A 23574-nucleotide genomic window follows, 5' to 3' on the forward strand; every position below is an offset into this window, starting at 1 on the left:
TCAATTGCGACGCTCTCTTTCTGATGAACAAGTACGTGATAGATGCCTTTGTAACTTTTTGCTACTCTCGCGTTATTGGCATTTATTTTTCTTTGATTAAATAATTTATGTTGACAACCAAAGAGTCCGTTAAGGGGTCCTACTGTTGTTCCTCACATATTTAGATGCCATGGGGTAAAGTACAAGGCGAACGCATCCGTGTTTACAATATGTTACGAGCGCAAGAACATTGTTCGACAAGCTACGCATACCATACACGTGCTCGAGCTCACTCTAATCGCGTTCCCTGCTCATTTATAGCACGTCCTTGCGAGACATTTGCTGTAACAAAAAAGATAAGGACGCCTGCTTGCTCTTAAGCTTAGTCTCAACACAATCCGCGCAAATAAGAGGAGCAACCAACAGCTTCAACTTATCCCAGCGTACAGTAAACGAGAACGCAAATGATTGCATAAAGCGAGCTAGATGCGCCTTTCTTGAACGCATCGTGTGCGAACGCACCTCTGCGCGCAAAAGCCGCGCAAGAACTGCGCAAGAAACGCGCGTCCTGCTGTCAGCACTTCATGAAGGACAGTTATTTGCTCGCGTCCGGATCCCGCCGCAATAACCATTACCAGGAAGAGGACGGCGGCACACGCCGAGCACATAAGACCGCAAGTGTGAGTCCTCGAGAGCGCAGCGCGTACTAAATCTCAGGGGCCTCTCGCGTTGTGCACCACTCGCGAGCTCATGTCTGCGGAAAGTTAATAAAAAACTGAGTTTGCACCGGCGAAAATTTGCAAACTGGGTCCACCGGGCGTCCAAGGGCCTAATCATCACGCAAGAGTCCAAATGGAAGCAGGTTTTAATTTTTTTCATTTTACAGCGAAGCTGTTAGCCTCTAGTTGATCAGGATTTTACGTGGGCTCGTGCTTACCTGAGAACAGTACCATTACCTAGCGGCCACGGCCACTCGGACAGACCTGAAGCAGCAGCTGGAAAGGGGTTTGTTTTTGAGTTTCCGTGTAATAAACTTATTTTTTTCTGGTATATTCGAATTGCAATCCGAAGCTATGTCTGGAGATTGTGTGCAAATCGTACTTCACAAATTTTCTGACTCTGTTTGCTTTGAAGAATTCAATTCGTTGAGTAGGCACTTGCACTTGGCCGAGGGCCTAGAAGAATGAGGATGCATGCTGCACTTCCACCCACACACGTGCGCGCGTGAGGTATGTCGCTTGTGGTGGTGATACTTGTCTAACGTCGGCAACAGCTTCACTGTACATCCACTTTCACAGGGTGGAATAGATATATATATATATATATATATATATATATATATATATATATATATATATATAGATAGATAGATAGATAGATAGATAGATAGATAGATAGATAGATAGATAGATAGATAGATAGATAGATAGATAGATAGATAGATAGATAGATAGATAGATAGATAGATAGATAGATAGATAGATAGGTAGATAGATAGATAGATAGATAGATAGATAGATAGATAGATAGATAGATAGATAGATAGATAGATAGATAGAAACCTTTATTGTGTCCGGATGGTGTGGAATGGAGGCGGACTTTTTTTGCCTGGGTATAATCCTGAGCTCTCAATAGCTTAGAAAAAGAAGCATATTTTGCCTTATCGAACAAGCTATTCAGTTCAGTCGAGTTTGCCATCGGTAGAACGTAGCACCATATTATGTATGGATTTTTAAAATATTGCTACGGAATAGTATTACCGATGACGAAGAGGCGAGCAGTAAGAAGACGACGACGACGATTAGAAGCTAGCGCGGGCTGTTGCCTCTTGGCCAAGTGCGGCGTATTACGTTGTAAATATACTTGTATATAGCGTTTCATCTGCGTCTTCTTTCGTAACAATATTGTCTTCGTTTTTGCAGTAAGAAACAGAGTCCCCGCTATCGCTGAGATTGGCAACTCAGCGGGACAGACGTTGCGAAGTAAAAATCAAACGAATGCGGCCTCTGTTTATTTTCCGTTACAAACGAATTGCTGTGGAAGCGCTGAGGTATAAAATACCTTGGCTAATTTACTTTTTGTGTGTATCCTACACAAATAAAAGAAAGGAAAGAAAGTAAAATAAATAAATAAATAAATAAATACATAAATAAGAATATAAATAAATAAGTATTGGGCGCGAAATGAGAGTTGTTCGTGGCTTTAATGTCGTCAACAAACATTTGTGCGCCGTTACACCAGCCACACAAGTATAAGGAGAGAGATCTCGTATGCGCGAGCCAATTGGTCTAGGTTTCTGAATAAGATGCAGCTGCAATCAGGGGGAGTATATGCCGCTTAGAGCATGGCTTTAGAAACTCGTAGAGTGGATGGCTTGGATGTGTCGCGTAGTACCAGACAGGTGTCTTGGCGCCAGATGTCTTGACACGTGGTGACATCGCATGTGTTCTAGGTAGCATGCCTTGTCTGTTAATGTATAATCTGTTACAAACACATCTCAACATTTGACTGTTGTACTTCATGAAAGCTGCAGTCATGCGGGGAGTAAAAGTTACTCCCTTAATGAAATAAAATATCTAAGTATTGTTTTCTGAAAACTACAAGAAAATAGTAAGCAAATATTTTTGGTTAAATCACAAAAAACGAGCTTAACTTACTTACTTGTCTGAAAAAAAAAGAAACAAGCAAACAAAAGCTCTATAGCTTTGCTGGATTCTTAGAAGGATACAATTTTTGGCAGGAAGAATTTTTTAGCAGGATACAATGACCGTTTCGCCCAACGGGCACAACATTCACAGTGATAGCAAGGTTTAGCGTTACGCCTGAACTCCTCTGACGGTGCACACAAGGCCACTGCTGCTTGCCAGAAGGAACAGCGCCCCGGAAGCTGCCGGGCGTCTGACGATGGGGAGCGCCGTCAGTAGCGTCGCAGGCATTGCAGCTCGATGGTGCTCGAGATGAGTCAGCGCCCAGTGACATATTAGGTAACGTTAGCTCCACGCCAGTGCGTAGACGCAACAGCTCATCAGGAACACTAATGTGCTTATAGTGTACGTGCGCACAACGCTCGTGCCAGGAGCGGTAGCCACAACGCTGGCCAGGCTTCACCACCGAGCCGACTGAGCGAAGCGCTGACCGTGCTACCCCTTAGCTTCGTCGTTGTGGCAGCTAAACATACTCCGCATCTCTGGAGGCTCTGAGCACCTTTCTTGAGTCATAAAAACCAGCACAGACTTGCAGCCGGCCAAATGGGAATTCCTCTGCAACCAACTCTCTCCTCCATGCGGGCCTAACTGGCTTCTTGTAGACGTCAACACCCCCCCATATCAGTCCACCTGGAATGGATGCCAAGTCACTCCTCCTTCTTGGCCAAAGCCTGGTCTCACGCCAAGCACAAAGTACCATGGGGTCCGAATATTTGCCAGGGTTGGCCTGCGATTGGCCAGCCGGCAGCGGACAGTGCAGAACGCCATAAGGAACGAAGGGTACGCTTCTAGACCTTCCGTATAGCCAGAAGAGAGTCTCCCAGACAGCCTGATACTTTTTCGAGAAAACATGCCGTGCCCTTGAGACAGGCACAATCACTCTACCAAATGACCTTTAATCTACATGAAGTACAACAAGCTACAAATACGTCTCATTGCCAAGTGTGCGGTTCTGTACCGACACTAGCGCACACCTCTTGGCACTGCCCAAGAGTCAACAACCTCAAAGTCACTCACTTTATCCTAACATACATACATGGTAGCCCTGGGTTGCCAACCTGGGCAAAACAACCTCGTCGTGGACAGCTCTCCTCCGCCATCTACTGACCATCATAGGGGAGGACTCTCAACCCTCGCCCTAGAGCACAGTCCCGGACATAGGTTCTGAAAATAAATGTATTTTCTCTTTCTCTTTCTATATAATATATATTAATAAAGGGCAAATGAGACATTCACCCAACCGTAGCAATTGCTACAAAGGAAACCCATATACGGATTCCTCGAAAGAAAACCCTCGCAGTTGAAGAAAAATTCGTCCTGAGCGGGGGCACGAACCCGGCCCAGGACCAGGATACTTAGCCCAGGATATATATATATATATATATATATATATATATATATATATATATCTGACAACCTTGCAACAGCGAACCTGTCACTGCGACTAAAAGCTCTCGGACATGCTGTATACGAGTTCTCACAGCGTTCTAAAAGAGCTAGCTGCATTATTCATCAAGTTTATATTTGAAGAAAATCAAGTGAATGCGAGGGGCTACATGAGGTCAAATGTTGAACTGTGTGAGTGCATTGGGAGCTAAATGAAAATTGTTAAACTCTCGTTTTCTGCCTGATTAGAGGAGGCATTATGTTTAACGCTGGCAAAGTTCTGCCACTCTCCCGGGAGAACCAAAAGAGGCAGTAATTGTACTCTAAGGAACGACGCGATGGCTGCCGGCGTGACGTGCCGTCGTTAGGGTGGCTAGAAGGGGAGGTGTGAATACCGGCGGCGCAAACGTGACCCCACAGCGCACCGATGCCGCGGGGCGGCGCTGTTGACCAAGGCGGGGTAAGCACGCAGCCGAAATGAACGCCTCGCCAGCCTCGCGTCCGCTGCATCTCTACCACCGAAGTGAAAATGAGCCCGTTTCGGGTATCCCGCGCTTTCTGCGAGCGTCAAAGAATGAATTTTTATCATGAAAACGATGTTATGCCAGCCCAAATCATTACTCCTGTGAGATTTTACGGGCCCAGTTCGCACTGTATCGAGATTCAAACGCGTTTTTTCTGTGCGCATCTCGTGAGCTGGCTTTGGGTGTTAGGAGCTAGTGGGGGCTTCGAAATAATTTCGACCACTTCGGGTTCTTTAACGCGCACTGACATCATACGGCACACGGGCGCCTTGCATGTCGCCTCCCTGAAGATGCGACCGCCGTCCTCGAGATCAGCAGTCAATCACCCTATGCGTGACGTAAGACCTGTAAACTGCAGACATTACCTGATAAAGTCTGGGCGTACTTACAAACCACTTTTTGTCCGCGCTTGCAGACCTGTAGCATGTCATTTTGACGCTCATATAAGGAATTTACTATGATTGCAGACAGTGAAGCAACAGATCTGGTCATGAAATCGTTTATTTACAAGTGAGCAAGAATATTTACAACACACAAGGTTTCAGTGTTTTCCGTTTCTTCTCACTGCTCTGCTGATTGAAACTTTTAAGCAAAAAGTGAATCCTTGTGAGGCAATAAAAACGTATAACTGAGGCTGTCAGGGTAGCAGAATGGTCTAGGCAACCAATCTTTGACATTTAACCAATTGACTGCAAAATCTCGGCCACAGCTTTGGCATGCTAGCGTGTTACACTGAATTAAAAATTATGGGGTTCTACGTGCCAAAACCACTTTGTGATTATGAGGCACGCCGTAGTGGAGGGCTCCGGAAATTTTGACCGCCCGGGGTTCTTTAACGTGCACCTAGATATAAGTACACGGGTGTTTTCACATTTCGCCCCCATCGAAATGCAGCCGCCGTGGCCGGGATTCGATCCCACGACCTCGTGCTCAGCAGCCCAACACCATAGCCACTGAGCAACCACGGCGAGTGTTACACTGAATAAACGAGTGAGTTTGTTTTCAAGGGCATTGTCCAGCTTATAGAACGATTCTGAGGGATATAAAAGGCCCTCAAGGTCCCACTCTTTGGATGCCTCTGGTGGAAGCTCTCCGGGGATATTGCCTTTATGGTGCTTCGTAGTCTTCACAATGTGTGGGCAAAACACGCCTTCTCGCCACATAACCTGCAATGTAATAATCTAGCCGTGCGTCGCTGCGGTGCTCAACATAACTTTGGTGGTCCACAGCATCTCGCCCTCGAATGACGGAATGGCGGGAGGAACACTCCAAAACAGGCGACGAGACCAACTGACAACGGAGAGCGCAGGCCAGCGCGGGAGTACCACGCCGTAATACCACGCCGCGAGCAGCAGCGCCACGTTCCCCCTGGTGGCATCGGTGCGCAAGGGGGTCACGCGCGCCCGAAGGAAAGCGCCGCCGGTATTCACACCTCCCCTTCTAGCCACCCTACCGTCGTTCTTGCATTTATTCGGGAAGGAAGCGCGCGGGCGAAGCGACGAGCGGAGCAGCGGTCAGCCCGACGGAGAACGAGAACGCGTCTGATGTGGCTCGGGTCACATGCATACGCGCGACGGTGATGGCTAATGCGGATGAGGACTGGCGGTAATGAATATAACGCTACACTATATTAAACGAGAATAGGGGCCATGTTATGACTGACCAGTACAGAAAGCTAGAAGTGTGTAGGTTAACTTCATTGTTTGCGTGCGGCAAATTACCTATACAAGTGTTTCAGAGAGGGAAGTGATTCACACTGCTCCTAACGAGAAGCTTTTTTAGAGCAACAACAAAGTTTGTTTTCTCTCTCGTTCAGAGCTTTACAAGCGAATCACGTAGAAAGTTCGCCTAACGACCTGACAAAACACAACGTGCCACAAAGTTGTCGTTTGGAGGAAGCAAGGAGCAACTTGTGGGTGTCGTGAGCGCGAAGTTTTAAGAAACTGGAATTTCTAGTGCAACTGCTCTAAAGGAACATTTGAGCGCTGATTCTGCAAAGTTGGGCAAGTATCCACTCCTGACCTGTCTATCCGTCCGTTCGTCTGCCCGTCTGTCCGTGACACCTGAGTTAATCGAACGCGCAAAAAATAGTTATTGGTATTTTAATGAAGTCAGTTTAAAAAGCACGCCAAATGTGTCACGGCTTCGTGGCGTAGTGCCTACTAAGCAGAACTGCTCGTTACGTCATGGAAATTGGAGATGGTGGTGACGTGCTGTCACAAGTCATTGGTGTGTGCCCCTCTCACACGCTCACCTTCTCAATCTTGTTTCTCGGCGAGTTCATAATATATATATGCCTGCTTTAGGCTACATACACGGTCACGCTGTGTCCTGAAACCGCAGCAGCAGCTAGGCCACGTCCGCGCTGGGTGAAACGTACATGACCGTGCTGACCGACCCGCGCATAAGCAGCGGTTTAGTTACCACGTGACCACAACTCCGATTTCCATTTTAGCACGCCCGGAGCCGCGCTCCGAATGGCACGCGCTCTGAGGTGGTTTCGTTAAATAAACTATACAATTAGTACTTTTTATTAAGTCCTACCGAATCGGTACGCCTGCTGTCAGCACCGAGTCGTAGTAATTAACAAAAGAACAAGCAAGAAGAACGTTTGTGCCAGTATACTTCTCAAAAATAATTGACATGTGGCATGTGATTATAATGGTGGTTGTAATGTAATAATGCACTCGTTTCACCCTTTATTCATTCTTATATTATACGCATATTTTAAACAAAAGTATCGCTTGCCTTTTATATTACGCCTTTATATTACAGTACTCCAAGTTTTAGGCAATAAAGGTATGCGCACATTCGAGCACTCGAAGACGCCTGAAGACGGCTTGCAGACGTTTAGAAGCAATGACAAGGTCTAATTTTAACTTTATTTTCTTTATTTCATCCCACGAAAGAATGCTTGAATCAGAAAGTGTTCACACTGCATAGGGGTTTATCAGAACGGGTGCTCATGAGTTGTGATGGTGGATTAAATACTAACGATTCTGCAGAACGGCAAACACTCCTTGCAATATTTCATTATTTATCTGCATATCTATGCCAAGTTTAGCACAAGCGATCTCTAGCTTTGTCACCCAAGAATTCGATTCAATATTCAGAGAATAACGTATAAAACTACTGACTGCGTAATTAAACAACATAGGCCCTTATAGAACTGATTTGCCGTAATAATGGGTGACATTATGTCAGGACTGTCACGATACCCCTCCTCTCAGCGGATTCATTATGGCGGACACCTCAAGGATACTTCTACGATTTGTTCTGAAGCACCTGGACACGATTCAGCATTTTAATATCAGGCGACTTCAGTACATTGAGAATTCCTGTATATTCACGATTACTTGTACAACGCTTGTTACGTTCAACGCATGTCACTACGTTGTCTTATAGAAGCAAGTGACAAAGCGGGCTCTGTAGCTCACGGGTACCTCGCTGTCTTCTTCTGAGCCGTAACCACATCTGTGGTCCGCTTTCTGGTATAACATGCAAGTTTGACGAAGTAAATCCGACGAAAACTTGTATGAAACTGATGTCGCACATATTCTATTTCGGTGTTGTCCAACGTTCGAGACTTCATGCTGACGGATGCACAATGTCCGCGAAGACAAAGGATAGGACATGTGGGTCACACTGAATTTTTCCATCCGTGCCCAGCGTTTCAAATTTTATAAACGAGTGCGCGCAAAGGCGCAATGACATTTCCTTTCATGGTTACAAACAAAACTCAGCGGTAAGACAAGGGACGACGAAGAAAGAAGTGCACGGCAGGAGCGCTTCAGACATGACACGACGCTTCCTTTCTTTCCGTGCGATTGTGTTCTAGAGACAATAGCCGTCTGTGAAGTGGGGCATGCCCCTGCTTTATTCTGAGTGGTTTCGAAGCGATAATCCTCTTTGTAAAGAAAGAGATTTTACACCAAGAACTTGGTGATCTGCAGCATTTAGTATTTAATCTGGGGCACTAATCATTGTCGCTGCGAATAACTACTATGTTCTACTAAATAGCTAAAAAAACTAAATATGTGCTTCTGAAACAGATGATAAATCAGAACAAGGTTGTTCGTCGATAAACATTGAGTAGTAGGGACTGGCAAGATTAATAACTCACTTCCTACCCCAAGCTTGATTTGCTATTCTTCGCGAACGTTTGTCAACTGGGTAAACAGTCTTGTATTGACTCGCGGGTAGATGTAGTTGTTTACTGATCCTCTCCGTGGCTCGTGCACTAAACGTCACGTGTCAACAGGTATTTGCCAGACGAACCACTCTACGTAAACATGCCACCGTGTTCTGCACGTTTGGGCAACGCAGTGGGAGAGGCTAGGTGAGCGCATGTGCGGGTTGGGTTAGAAGTGACCTGCGTGCATCATGCACCAATCCTATTTCTCTGTCCTCTGTTTCCGTGACTTCTCAAAACTTCCATTTTTCTAATCTTTCGACGCGCTCTATGTCTGCAACTGCACAGGTCGCTTTGCGAGAGCATGTTCGTGCACGAAAGTAGTAAAGTATGAACGTCACTCGAGTGCCGACCGACCCGCAGCTTTAGGTTAGTAGCTATGGCGTCGCGCTGCTGAGGTCGACGCCATGGATTAGATGCCGACAGCCATAAGAGCTCTCGCGTGCTAAATTTAGGTGCCGATACTGGTCAAAATTAATCCGCAGTCGCCCGCTACGGCGTGCCTCATAATCAGATTGTTGTTCTGATTTCACCGCGCAATCAAAGGCGATAGCACCACCTGTTTATGAGACAAAAGTAGCCACATCTTTGCGCCAACATCGCCATTTTCTGTCATTTCAAAGAAATAATTTAAAAAATGCGATGCGTTGGTTGTGCACGTAAACCTCTTCGTCGAAAGAATATTATTAATGCTTCGACATGCTTCGTGAGTTTCACCGCTGCAACAGATGGCGCCGATGATATCCGGACTCGTATTTGGCTCGTTCTTTGCTCGTTTTCGGGCATTAGCGGCAGCACGCACTTTTTCATTTTGATTTACTTGGTTGCAGGTGGCGTCCAGTGTCTGGAAAATTTCTGGTAAGTCAGTCAGCGAGATGCGCGAAGGCAAAACGAGTGTCAAGATTATATTATAGAGTTTCTCTAATGCCTACATGAAGAGAGAGAGAAAGGGCATATAGAAAGACAGGTAAGTTAATTCGAAGTACAGTTATTATTGGCTACCCTCTACTGGGGAGAGTTAAGGGGATTCCCACCAAAGTGGGTATCGTGTAGAGTTAGAGATTTGCCAGGTTCATATATGTATTTCCGCAAATAACAACGGCTCCCGCCGCGGTGGCTTAGTGGCTATGGTGTTGTGCTGCTAAGCACAAGGTCGCGGGGTGAAACCCCGGCCTGGGCAGCCGCATTTAGATGGGGGCGAAATGTAAGAACGCCCGGGTCCCGTGCATCGGGGACACGTTAAAGATCCCCTCGTAGCCAAAATTTATATGGAGTCTTCCACAACGGCGTACCCCATCATTAAGTCGGGTTCTTGGCACGTAAAGCCCCAAAATTCAATTCAATTCAAATAACAACGGAGTGGATGTAGATCCTACGGGAGAGTAAAGTCACCTATAGCATAGGTGCAAGTTGGGAGAGAAAGCTCCGGCTCAAAAGAGTAGAAGGTTGAGATGGAAACAAGTGATAGCAAGGGAAGATACAAGTAACGAGAAGGAGGGAGAGAAAAAAAAAAACCGGCAGGCCAACAACATTTGCACTGCACTACATGCTCCTGTGTATACATTTTTATGTTCTCTTCAGCACGCTGTACTTACTCCCTCGTTCCTTATGCTCCTTCCTCAACAGATGCGTGAGAACCGCGCTCGTCAAGGTCTCATATTGCTGGCTTCCGTTAAAACGCTCGGGCGCAGCCCGGTCCGCCCAGATGTCAAGACGCATCTTCTTACGTATTGCGCCCGACAGTCGCCGCTACAGCTACAGGTATGTAGGCCTGTCGCAATCGCTAATCTTTCCTGCCACCGCTTAGCCGCACGGACGGATGCCGGTCGCGCAATATTGTTACGGTCGCCTGTCAAATCTCCGCGTGCCTTATAGCGAGTCTCCCCCACCGCACGTCTTTATGCTTTCATTTTCTTCGTCTTGCTCTTCTGAGGCTACGCCACCGTTAAGCTCACGAGACCCTCTGGTGGCGTAACGGTATACTGGCATTCGGGCTTAGATGATTCCAAGTCTCTCCACAACCTTCCACGACATAGAGGCGTATGTATGTGTAAAGAGCCAGCTCTTTCTCTCTCCCGCTTTTACTCATTCCACACTTCTCCTCCCCCCTCTTGACATTTTCCATTCCTTCCTAAAGCCCGCCTGCGAGCATCAGGGGCTGCTTGCACGAACATTTAATAACGAAAATAACTAATTTAAGAACGCTGTATTAAGTGTTCCCTAGTCAACGACTACTGAGCAGTAGAGCTAGGGAATCTCTGGGGAACCACCAGTTCCGAAAAGTACCGGCGCCGCTAATCAACTCTGTTGCCCTCATTATAAGCGTCTGTGTGCGTGCTCCTGCGTTCTGGCACCTATCTTAGCACAATGACAGTGTGATCGCATTATGATATCATTCAAACAAAGCCTAACTTATGAATATTTTTGCATGCCTCTTGAGGGTGTTTGCTACGCGACGCACAATTCTTGAAGCTGTGGGCTCACGAACCTCGATAGCACCGCCTACTGTAATCAAGAAGCTTCCAGTTGGAAAAAACTGGAGCACCTGCAGCAAGTTGAAGCATCGGAAGAACATCCATGCTTCGATAGATCCGGGGCTCCAAGTCCTCATGCATCTCTTCTGTGATATGCACGATACCGTCGCGTCCGAAGCGGTATTGCCTACGCAGCTGGTCCTCACTCAGAACGTCCGAATGGTTTGTTCCATCGCGAAACACGCCCTGTAGCGAAAGCATCCATTCGGTGTACAAGTGATACAGCCGAGCTTCTCGCACTCCGGCTTGGCCAGCCATGCTGAAATGACTGGTTTGGTTCTAATTCCCCAGCAGAAGTGCAGACTAGGAACGTTTAAGAGTGCGTTCTTAAACTTGTTATTATTTTCGTTATTGAATGTTCGTGCCGAGCCTGGCATACGCTTTTTCGTTTTGCAGAAAACCCCGCCCTCGTCGTGTCCACTCTTAGATTGTCCAGATGGAACGACGACCGACAGCTGCTGCCGCCGGCGCGACCGCGACGCGGACCCGGAGGTGGCCGAGCCCGACGCTACGGCTCGCGCTTCTCCTGCTTACGGGGGCGCAGCCGGCTCATTGCTTGGGGAACGGTCTGGCCAGGACGCCGCCCATGGGATGGCTGTCCTGGGAGCGTTTCGGATGCAACATTGACTGCGTCAACGAACCCGACAACTGTATCAGGTTAGTGAGTTTGTATGCAGTGGCTTGCGTTTTTTTTTTTTTTTTTGACGGAAGTGCAGTGCACGCTTCCAACTGGGTTCCTTTAACGCAGTGACCACATGATACGTATATATTCGACGTATTTGCGACGCAGACTCAACAGTTACACACTGTGCCATCTGCATGCACGTCGTTGCCAGAGGTCAAAATGCGCATATATTAACCGACTATGTCTTTAACTACACGCGATCCACTTCGGCCGGAAATAAAGTGTTGCTCTCACACTGCACAAATTAGACGAGTCGACGTCGAAAATACGTCGAGAATACGCTTTATGTGGTTGCCGCATAATGGCGGCCGCAAACATATCAGCGCACAACATCGTTTCTATACCCATCTCATCCGCCTTCATAGAAGAAATTGCCTCGCATTATGCCTTGTAACATTTTGATATTCTTTGTTTCTCATATTCTTTGTGGCCCACCCCTTATGTTATACCCCGAAGAGCGGTCTTTAAGGAAATAAAGTTAAAGTGAAAGTGAAAGTCTCACGCTTAACGTGACCCAACCAGACATTCCTAAGCAAGTTGAACCTCTCCTGATTGCACTGGTTATCATACCGGTCCAAGGACGTGACCACATTCGGCGCAGGAATCGAATTTGATCAGTCTTTCACTTTCTAAAAAAAATAAAAGCATTGAGGTGGTTTGTGGTTGGTTAATCGACGTCGATTATCATCAAAATACTTCCAGCTTCAGTTCGCATCAGTGGCAGTTATGTAAGACACTTCTCAAGAATAGCGAATTCTTTTGATGTTTTCTCGTGTGTTGAAAATGATAACTATACATTCTACAGAAAAAGGCTCTCCGCTTCATCAAGAACTTAGGACGGTAGGATCAATCAATGTTTTTTTTTTTCTGTAGTAACATGATTTTACCCATTTTTTATGTATTTTAATCAGCGTTTGCCTATATGATAATCTAAACACATGAACAAAGACGGAGCAGCATTTCTGGATTCTTAGATTTTCCCAGAGGGCCGCTACGAAGTACAGCGGGCAACATTAGTCTGGAAAACAACCAGAACTGCATACGGTCTGCAATCACTTCGTTACCGCATACTGGACTTCCTTAATACTCAACCTGAAATTGTTGAACTGGCTTTGTCTTACAATAGTGCATATGTTTAGAAAAAAAAAAGTTAGAAACGTTTTACTGTTAATTTCTTAGCCTATTAACTTTGTGCTGGATTAATTACCAATGTAACTCCTGCATTACGTATAAAAGTCAGTGCACTGATTTGTTATCCATTTAAGTTGTATCATTTGTATTTTATTAAAGTTTGTGTTAATGTGCTCGTTTATGTACCCCCCGTGATAGTGTAATCTAAAATTCTTATCAATTATTGTTATTTCTTTTTTCTATTTGTTGTTCTTCTTCCGTAAACGTGACCCATGTTCTTCCCCGCTGTTAGTTGCTGTTTGTGATCCATGGTACGAGGTCTTTTCAGGCGATATCGCCTTTAACCTCAGTTCCCTGGCTGCAATATTGTACTGATAATGCTAAATGTTGCAGTTTTCATATAATCTTCTCTCTGAAATAAATATTATAAATATTACTATAAATATCACAGCCCTGCAAACACACGCTTTCAAAAAGACTGATTTCTATTTGCGGACTGACTCGTTCGTATTGAGAAGTTATCAAGGCCGCGTTTTACACTACAACGAAAGTTCACTTTCACCGTTGAGTAAGTATATGAATGGGTACGGCACGGCTAAGCTGGCCGAATGACACCTGCATGCTGCGAATCGATGCCTGCGGTGTGTGCAGCGAGCGGCTGTTCAAGGAGATGGCCAACGCTCTCGTGTACGAAGGCTACCGGGACGTGGGATACGAGTACGTGAACATCGACGACTGCTGGATGACGCAGAAACGCGACGTGACCGGAAGGCTGCAGGCGAATCGCACCCGATTCCCCAACGGCATCAAGCACCTCGCCGACTTCGTGAGTGCCATCAAAAGTGCGATGACCACCGCGATGACATGCAAATACACGAAACCAGGGAAGCGAGATCTAAAAGATGTTGCAGAATTCGTCTCCGAGAAATGACTGTAAGATCGTGACATAATTTCAGTGTTACGGTGCAATATGACGACACGACTCATACGTTTGTACATCATTACATTATTAGTGCATGGTACTTTATTACATTAGTACATTGAATTTATGTGACCAAGCCGTTTGGGCTAATTGCTGTCTTCTGCAGACAAGTCACTGACATCGAGAGCGTTTAAGAGAAAGCTTTAGCTCGGGATGTGCTATGTAAACACGTGGGATAGATAAATTGTTTTGCTAGTTTTTCACTGCCCCGACTTTCATCAGATTTCTTACAGTTAAGAGAAAAAAAAATAAAATCTAGCGACTGAAGGAGGCAGGTACCGAATCCACGAAGCTTATCATTCGTAATTTGTTGTTGCCATTGGCCGGCCGCCTTCGCTAATATCAGGATTGGCTTAAATTTTCTTTTATTAATACTTCTAGCTTAAGTGCTTTTAGTGAATTCGGGCCCAGATTTCGTTGCGATAGCAATTATACGGACATTATAAGCGAGGTTCCCCCTATGTTGAGGTATATGTATCCTATATGTTTATGCTTCCGTATATGCAAGGTCGATCATATACTACTCAACCTAGAAAGTTACACAAGTCAGGTCTTATGTTCTATACTGAATTATTCTTCTGGATGTTATTAGAATGGCAGCCCGCAAACAAATGCCATGAAGCATAACATTCAAAGCGCATGTATCTTATGTTAAATCTTCCGATACTATTAAATACTAATGAAAGCACCAAACAATATGAATGCCCAAACCTGAAAGCGCTGTAAATTTACTGGCGTGGCTCTCTACGAGCAGCGTAGTGGCGTCTGTGCAATGTCATTGCAGGCCCTACATGGTTTGTTAACGGTTGTAAGGTTGTCAAAAATGTTGGCGCACCCTCGTATGTCGCATCCGCGTTAGTCGGACCCGCGTACAGCTAGAACACCGTCCGAAAAGTTTAAGAGAGGCGCTAAACCTTCCTAACCCTGTCATTGATTCACCCTTCTGGCGAAACTGCCAACTATTTAATATAGCCATAAGTTATTTTTTAAAAAATACCTGAAAACTGACAAAGAAAGAAATAATTAGGCACCAAGTTTTTAACTCTTTAACTCAATAATAAGTATCACCATTCTGTAAAGTGCACCTATTATGACATGTAAACCACTCAAATTGATGTGATGCATTGCACGCTGAGATATGTATCTAGTTTTCGAGTAGGATTTTTGTAAAGCCCTCGTAAGCTTTGAAACAATTCTTCGTAACCTGCAAACTAACATACTGAATTTGGCCGCTTTAGATGATATAGCAGATGCAGTTTACAGGACTGCGACATATTTTAGTGCAGAGTAATGGATTTGGAAATCTTGTGCTTAAATGTTTTTAAACTCACCAATTCTCGGCAATATTTGTAAAACATTTTAAGAATAAATTCCGAATTAAACGCCTGAGAGTTGCTGGCACAGAACTCCTCTTCTAAAGTGCAACAAAATTAATTCAAACCGGCCTATAGCGGTTGTCTCTAAGAGCAGTTCGGCGTTTTGCATATATTTGAATGGGGAAATTGCAGTTGGCCCCGAGCAAAAGCTTCCTCTTTCGGAACGGCGTATGATATATCATATTATCCCGAGCTCGAAATTTGCACAAACCCAGAATGAGTATGTCCACGGCGACGTAAACAAGTGGTTTATAAGCTCTAAATATATTTATTATAACATGTTTCATGCTTCTCCCTGCATTTACAAACCAAACTCTTCTCACCATTCTTCCTTCGAGAAACATCAAACTTCTTCCTCCTCTGACAGTGTGAATCCATAGAATTGCTGTTTGCATTCCGGCACTGTTTGCATTCCGGAGCAAATATTCACATTAAGATAAAAAAATGGAGCTGGAGAAGCCGTAATGCGTAAGGCAGATCACCGCGGGCCATTAGAATAACAGAATAGGTGCCAGGGAAGGGAAGCGCAGTCGAGGACGGCAGAAAATTCGATCGAGTGATGAAATGAGGAAATTTGTAGGCGCAAATTCGGATAAGCTAGCGCAAGACAGGGGCAATTGGAGATCGCTGGGAGAGGCCTCCGTCCTGCAGTAGTCATAAATGTAGGCTGATGTTGATGATGATTATGATGACGACGACGACGATGATGATGCGTGACGTGTAGCCGAAGTTCAAAGTGTGAGGCTTAAATACGATGTTTCTAGTAAATTACGCGTACGAGCACTCCGGAACGTTATTTGTGGTTTTTACAAACGGCAAAGGCTGTCCGCAAAGAGCTATAATGCCACCATGTCAAAACTTGGTGAAAATGGCTGATGTTCTTGCGAATTCTAATGCCTGTGGGCGACGTGCTCTTTGTATATAGAATGTTTGAAACCAGTACTTGAAAGCGTTCTATGCCAGGAACGTTTCACGCGGGTGGGTCATAGTGAACATTTAATTGTTCACGGTTTAATTACAGGAAATTGAAATACTTAATGCCAATGCTCGACAGAACCAGCTTCGCTGAATATTGGACTGTGATTATGTAAGGTCGCATAACTCTGCCGTGTTTATTACAGCGAAAGCAACCGTGAAGTAAATGCTAGTTTTCGCCGTTCTGTCCGTGTATTCACATCAGGCATGCTTCTTCTCCGACAAACCTGTGGCGACGAGGCACAAAAAGAAATACCGCGCGACTAGCCGCCGCCACTGCTGTCGCACAAACTCCTAGCCGGCCTCCAACGTGGAGAGGGTAAAATGCGACGTCAGGGGCAACGTTTACGTATTACTAACTGAAGAACAAAGAAAGTAAGCAGAAAAGAGCTGTCCGAAAAAATCGTATATTTTAGGGAGCTGTACGCAACTTAACTTTTATTTTGTAATCATTAATAATTGCCTTTTAAAGCAACTTCTTAGTGACTGCCCCCACGAAGGCTGCACTGCAGAATCATGACGTCAGCTTTCATCCTAGCTGATTCCAACGTGGAGTTCGTATGACGCGCCGTAAGAAACAAAAATTACGGATTACTGTCTAAAAAAAAAAAAAAAACAGAAAAGGAAAGACCGGGCATCTACAAGTTCCTTCTTTTGTAATCATATGAGATATGCGCAAGGTAGCTGTTATATTATAGTAACTGATCGTTACGTTTCTAAAAGAAATTCCGGGCTCTGGCACACGCTGCTTTGCATATGCTTTTATTTTGCATTTACTTTACTTTGCAAATAAGTTTTCATGCTAACGCATTAAAAAAGCATTTGCACAACCATGCATGTAGCCATTCAAGTGACAGTATGTACTTCTGATGGATGTCGTTTTCCAACAACAGGGAAATAATTGAAGGCGACCTGCTTTTTTTCCTTCACATCAGTAGGAGCGACCCTAGAGAAATTCGCACACGGCTTCTTCACGCTTCGAGATATAGCGGAAAGCCGCTCAAAGATCCTAAGAATTCATGACGACACCACTGTACCACGAAAATGTCACTATATTGCTGGAACCATACTGCATTCTCTTTCTCTCACTTGTTTTTTTTTTTTTCCGCTTGTCTGGTCATCTTAGATGCACATTCGTGGTTTGAAGCTGGGGATTTACGGCGACGTAGGGACAAAGACGTGCGCAGGCTACTGTGGCAGCAAGGGTCACCTGCGAGAGGACGCTCAGACCTTCGCCGATTGGGGTGCGGACATGGTCAAGATGGATGGCTGCTACGCCAGCATCCGGGAATACAAGAGGCGTAAGTGTTCTCTTTCATTTCCATAAAAAAAAAAAATATGCAGATCCAACGCACATCTTGGAATTTATGTGAAGCGATTAATATAAAATGCTAAAAATTTGCCTATTTTGTTGCCGCATCTTTGACGAAAACGAAACTGACGCGCGTGCACGTGCTATGCAATGTGACGACACACGCGTCGATCATCTCAAGGAGCTCGGATGGCGTCGGCATGACGGACGTGCGTATGGGCAATTATGATCTAGTGGTCAGAGCATCGGGCCGCTGTGCTTGGCCCCAGCCTGCTATATATACATGGTGCGGGCTGAGGCATTTATTTTTATCATTTGCTCGCCCCACCGTAACGAATGTGCCGGGTATACCGACGTTCGACTCGCTACAGGGGACGTAACTTTGGTTTTCTTTTTTTTCAAGTGTGAGTTATTCGGCAAGGCAGAGCCACGGTCAAGAAAGTGCGAGAGGGTCCGCAAATAATAAGGCTTCTAATGCCATCGCAAACGTGTTAAACGCCAACCTCCTGACCTAACATCGCTTAGTTGCGGTTGATCAGTACGTGTGGGTTGTGCTAAAACGTTTAGGATCATAGCGTTGGCTTGTACGTCAGAAGAGGGAAAGCGCTAATATTTGAGGCCTAACTATATGTTCAAGAAAATTTGGCGAATGAGGTCACTTCCCTTTCACTGCGTTGCACGATGTCGGTGAGGCCTTATACATTTTCTCGCGTGCGCATACGGCATGACGCCGGAGCAACATCTCGGGGATGAAAAGAGACACGCGTGCACTGACTGTCACGTCACCTAGGAAGGCTGATGCTCTAAGTGAACATCCATCGCATGCTATTCCTCTGAATTCCCGTTGTAGGAAGCAAGCGTCGTTTGCTTCATCTCGGCCTTCGCGGCTGACGTCAGGCCTCAAAGCGCCCAGACCTTTCACCTACGAAGTGTTGGCCAAAGCCAGAGAGCTAGCTACAGCCAGACGTACATGCCAGTTCAGTATACCGGTGTATGCCAAGAAACTCTGCACAAAGCGACGTCGTTCAGACTGCGCCGTTGAACAGCAGCATAACCGCCGTGAATGCAAATTGCGCAAGCATCAACGCTGCATGCTAAGGTTGTCTGCTCGCTCTAAAAGCATTGACCGACATGCTTGTGGAGCTCAGGGAAAGTTGTCGCATATACTTCTAAGTAAGCGTTCGCGCTCCTCTCTTTCCATATGTTGACCCAAACGACTAGCGTTTCTTGCGATACCATTTGCAAAACTCAAGCGAAGTTGGAGGCGACATAATTATTGGAGCCGCATGCATTTGAGGGCGATGCGGATACAGAATATATTACTGTTTAGTTTCTCAGTGCGCAACATCGTCTGCACCTGTCCAGTGATACTTGTGGACTTTGGAAAAGGTTAGGATACATCTTTATTTTCTTTTTCATCTAGAATCACTTGTAGTGCATTTATGCACATTTAAGTTTTATGCACTCTTAATACAAGAGGGGCAGCCTGCACAGCCTGCAGGCGTAGATCTCCTGTAAACACATCTAAAAGAGAATTATTTTTCACCGAGAGAATTCGCACCTCATATTTACGCATAATTATTACACACAGCGCACACTAAAAAACACGGACGAAGAATAGAGACAAAACACGAGCGCTATTCACGAGCGCTATAGTATCTCTATTCTTCGTCTGTGTTTGTTAGTGCGCTCTGTGTGTAATAATTATGCAGATGTACCGACTCGCCCAGCTATCTACCGTACTCTAGTTCATATTTACATGCAGTACTGCAACAGATGTAAATTTAACTTGTCTTAATACCCCTGTCATACGGGCACCCGCGAACTCCGTTGAACTCCTTCGTCTTTACGCCAATGGAGTTGCGCTCCGTGTCACACCGTCTCCCTTGCGCCATGGACGTTAAATGGAGATTTTGGGCGAAGGGAGTTCGGCAATGACCATTACGGTTGGATGGAGTACTCTCGTTCACAGGCAGCTACAGTTCTGCAGAAAACTACGCTAGTAAAATCGTCGTAACTGGTTCATTTACAAATTTTAGCATTATTATTTTTTTTGCCTTGGGATATATGCCACATAATGGAAGTTTTAATTTGTTTTTAAGGGCATCAGCACCTGTACTCTCTACACCAATACTTCGCCACGCTGCATCGGGAAACGTCGTTCCGCCATTTTGTTTGTTTTTATATGCACGGGAGCCGCACGTATCGTTCAAGCCGTACGGGTAAAATTCTCCGGGTGACACGCACCATGAGCGATCCCGGCGCACCGCGAACACACAGACACGCGCGATTACACAGCGGAATCACAACTCGAAGCGCACCGACCCAACAACGTGACCCGCTCTACCCACGCACGAAAGCAAGAGCGCAGTGTGGCCAGCATCGCTTGCAACTTCGCTATGCTTGGAAAACAAAAGTCTTGCGGTAACGTACCGCAAAGTTTCTCGCTGTGATTTTATATTATTACATACTGCGTTAAAAAAATGCACATAGATTACTTTAACGGCGACCGTATATGTGAACAGTTGCACGCGGAAGTAAGCGCAGCAGCGCCGTTTGTACCCCGTGCGGCGCCCGTTGAAAGCTCACGCTGTGCCGTGTAGCACAGCCGCAACTCCATTGCCGTCAATCTCCGTTAGGGAGTTTCATGCTCAACGGAGTTCGCGGGTGCCCGCGTGACAGGAGTATTAGTTGCAACTCCATCAGCAGTACTTTAGGCACTTTGAATCTGGCTGGCTGGCTGGCCACCCGCCGTAATGGCTTGGTGGCTGCGGCATTGCGCGGCTAATTAAGCACGAGGCCACGGGATCAGATTCATGGCGGCAACATTGCGATGATGGCGAATGCAAAAAACAAAAAGAAAGGAGGACGTTTAAGCGTCGCCCGTAAGAGTGGAACGGGATAGCATTAAAAGATCCCTGACTGCTTCTCGCGCTTCCGGGCAACTACAGCATATGTAACCGTAATGTTTACGGAGAAATGCTGGCGGCGAAATCGATGCACGAAGGCAAACTTTCTGGAAAAAAAGCGAGCTGTTGCGTGGGCCGATCTTCTGTTTTATTGCGATGTAAATGATATGGACACTCCAGGCGCATTTCTGCCGTCGCCGTGTGGTTCCGTACGAGTGAAAGCGTGTGGGGGGTGAGCCGGCGAACGCGGTTCAATCTCGCGTGCGCGAGCGAGGAACGCGGCCCGGATGAGTGATGATGATGATAGTGAGCTAAAGAAAGGAAAGTTAAGGAAAGTCGCTTGAGTGCCTCCTCCTGTGGCGCGAGAGGCAGGGAGGTCAGGCAAAAGAGGAGGAGCGTTCTTCTCCGGCGGCTACTAGGGTTCCTCGATGTCCTCCTCGCCCACCGCTCCACACAATATGGAGACAACCACCGCGTCTACTACGGCGCTGGCCACGCGATTTGCAGACGCCATTCTCGAACGCGTCCCTACGGCGTCCGCCAAAGGCGGCGCCGTAGGGACGCGTTGCCGGCGCTCGTGTGTCTTGAAAGCGATCTGCGACGTGGCCATGGGTGCCCGTGCGGGCCTAATCTTCAAAGCGATCTGCGATGTTTGCAGAGTGCTCGTAGTGCCGGTGGCTAAGTATGAGCTGTGCTTTCGACGTTTCGTTCGCATTGAAGTGACAGATGCACGGAGGTCAATTGGCTCGCGGCTGCTGCCGCGATTCCTGACTCCAGCGTTTTCACAGACAGTTTCCGCCGTCATCGAGTGAGATGTGCTCATGTTTAGCTGTGCGCGCGTGGCACCGTGTTGGTTAATTAGGTTAAAACACGTTGACGGGCTAGTTGGTTTGAATCCATGATAGAATCTGTAAGCGCGACTTAACAAGGGTGTAGAAAGAAGCGCAGACACACGAAGACAGCGCTGTCTTTATTTATCTTTCTTCGGTCACTGCTTTTCACCGGCTAACAAATGTTATGCCCCTGACACACGAGCACGCAAAAACTCCTCTACGTAAGAGGTGTTTTACAAAATTGAAGGACTTATTAATGATGAGGTGTTGCGCAGCAGACACACGGTACCGACGATCTTTTTTTAGTGCTCCCTTCTGGACCGAAAACGTGGCGCTAGCGTTCGAAACAAAATCGGCAAAATTATGCTTATTGTAACCTATGCTTTTCAAATAAATTTAACAACGCCAGAGTAAGAAACTTTAATGTCTCGTCCATGTGAAGCGCCTCTGTAAGCAACACCATGTGACATCGCCGACCCGTTCGACCTGCTTACGAGAGTACATAAGAAAATGAATGTTACTGGGTTTACTACACCTTCTACGAGACTAACTATTTTTTATGATGAGCCTAGGCGGCAGGAGAAACACGCACTTGCTTATTTTCTTAAATTTATGATAACTGCTGGCGCCCACTGGTTTCGAGGCTACTCCTTTTCGGCCGTAAAAGAGATCAACGATTCTACCCCTGCCACACGGGCACTCAAAAGTCTTTTGAGCAACAAGACTTTTCCCGAAAAGGAGTTTTGCCCGCAGCCACACGACAGGAAGCAATCTCTTTTTCAGAAGCGGTCGTTTCTGGAAGCGGAGTTCGTTGAACTCCAAGCACGTTTTCGCGCCCGTCGCCATTGGCATCGCCGTAACGCTCCACATATATTTAGGTATGTGTATGCTATATGCGTATAGAGGCTGTATATGCGGGTTATATTGTAAGACTATTCGATCACTAAAGTTGCTAATACCAGGTCTTGTTCTTCACTAAATTGTTCCTCACAATTTTGGGAATGGCAGCCCGCAATTAAATGTCATGAAACACAACATTCACAGCGCATGCCTTTTATCCTAAATCTTCTCATATGATTAAATATTAATAAAAGTGCAAAGCACTATCAGTGCTCAAACCTGAAAGTGCTTTAATTTTACTGGCGCGGCTTTTTACGGGCAGCGTAGCGGCGTCTGTGCAATGTCATTAAAGCCCCTCCATGGCGTGGTAACGCTCGTAAGGGTGTCAAAAATTTTTTCCCACCCGCGTGTGTCGCGTCCGCAACCGCGTATAGCTAGAACACCGCCCGAGAAGTTCCAGTGCCACGCTAGACCTTGCTATCCTTGTCAGTGCTTAGCCCTTCGGGCAAAACTGCCAACATTTTATCATGAAAATCTCTTGCGTTATGAAGAAAGCACATATGAAATGATTGCATGAGCAATGTCGTCTACGAATAATGCGTGAATAACTCATTACTGCTTCGGTGCGTTTCCTTTTTCTGAATAGTGACATGAACGAATTGTAAAGATATGCAGCTTTAGCGTTGAAGTTCTGGGGTTTTACGTGCCTAAGCCATGATCTCATTATGAGGCAAGTCGTAGCGGGGGACTTCGGATTAACTTTGACCACCTAGGTTTCTTTAGCCTGCATTCAATGCACGGTACACGAGCGTTTTACAGCGAAGCTGTATATGTCTAGGGTTCCGTGTATTTTTCGTGTTTGTGCGTCAACAATAAAAAACATGAGCAAGGGCCGATGCCGGAGATAGTGCAATACCGGGCAGACCCACGGAGAGGTGAAACAGGCTACAAGCATTTGGCCCCTAATAATAATAATAAATAATAATAATAAATGAAGTAAGTCAAGGTGCCTTCTTTCAAATCGATGGGTATACCGGAATCATTTGTTGAAACCATATATGCAAAGGACAAAATGTATGTACAGTCACACACCCCCGACTCGCAAGAGAACAAGGATATACCCACTGAGGGGTTGTCTGTTCCGTACACACCAAAGAAGGAATTGTGATATCCACTGTGTATATCTCTCCAGGCACACCCAACTGTGATAT

The 23574-nt window shown here is 45.9% G+C and overlaps 1 protein-coding gene across 1 annotated transcript in view; it reads left to right on the top strand.

The window, feature by feature from the left end:
* Window positions 1-11562: 11562 nt before the first annotated feature.
* The window catches only part of LOC126535994 (alpha-N-acetylgalactosaminidase-like), a 34893-nt gene continuing 22881 nt past the window's right edge, over window positions 11563-23574 (top strand). The window contains exons 1-3 of the mRNA XM_050182874.3: window positions 11563-11977; window positions 13788-13962; window positions 17596-17770. Of these exons, the coding sequence (XP_050038831.1) occupies window positions 11757-11977; window positions 13788-13962; window positions 17596-17770 (571 nt within the window). The 5' untranslated portion in view covers window positions 11563-11756. The remainder of the gene's footprint in view (window positions 11978-13787; window positions 13963-17595; window positions 17771-23574) is intronic.

The sequence above is a fragment of the Dermacentor andersoni genome, chromosome 4 (genome assembly GCF_023375885.2).
Source record: "Dermacentor andersoni chromosome 4, qqDerAnde1_hic_scaffold, whole genome shotgun sequence".
NCBI lineage: Eukaryota > Metazoa > Arthropoda > Arachnida > Ixodida > Ixodidae > Dermacentor > Dermacentor andersoni.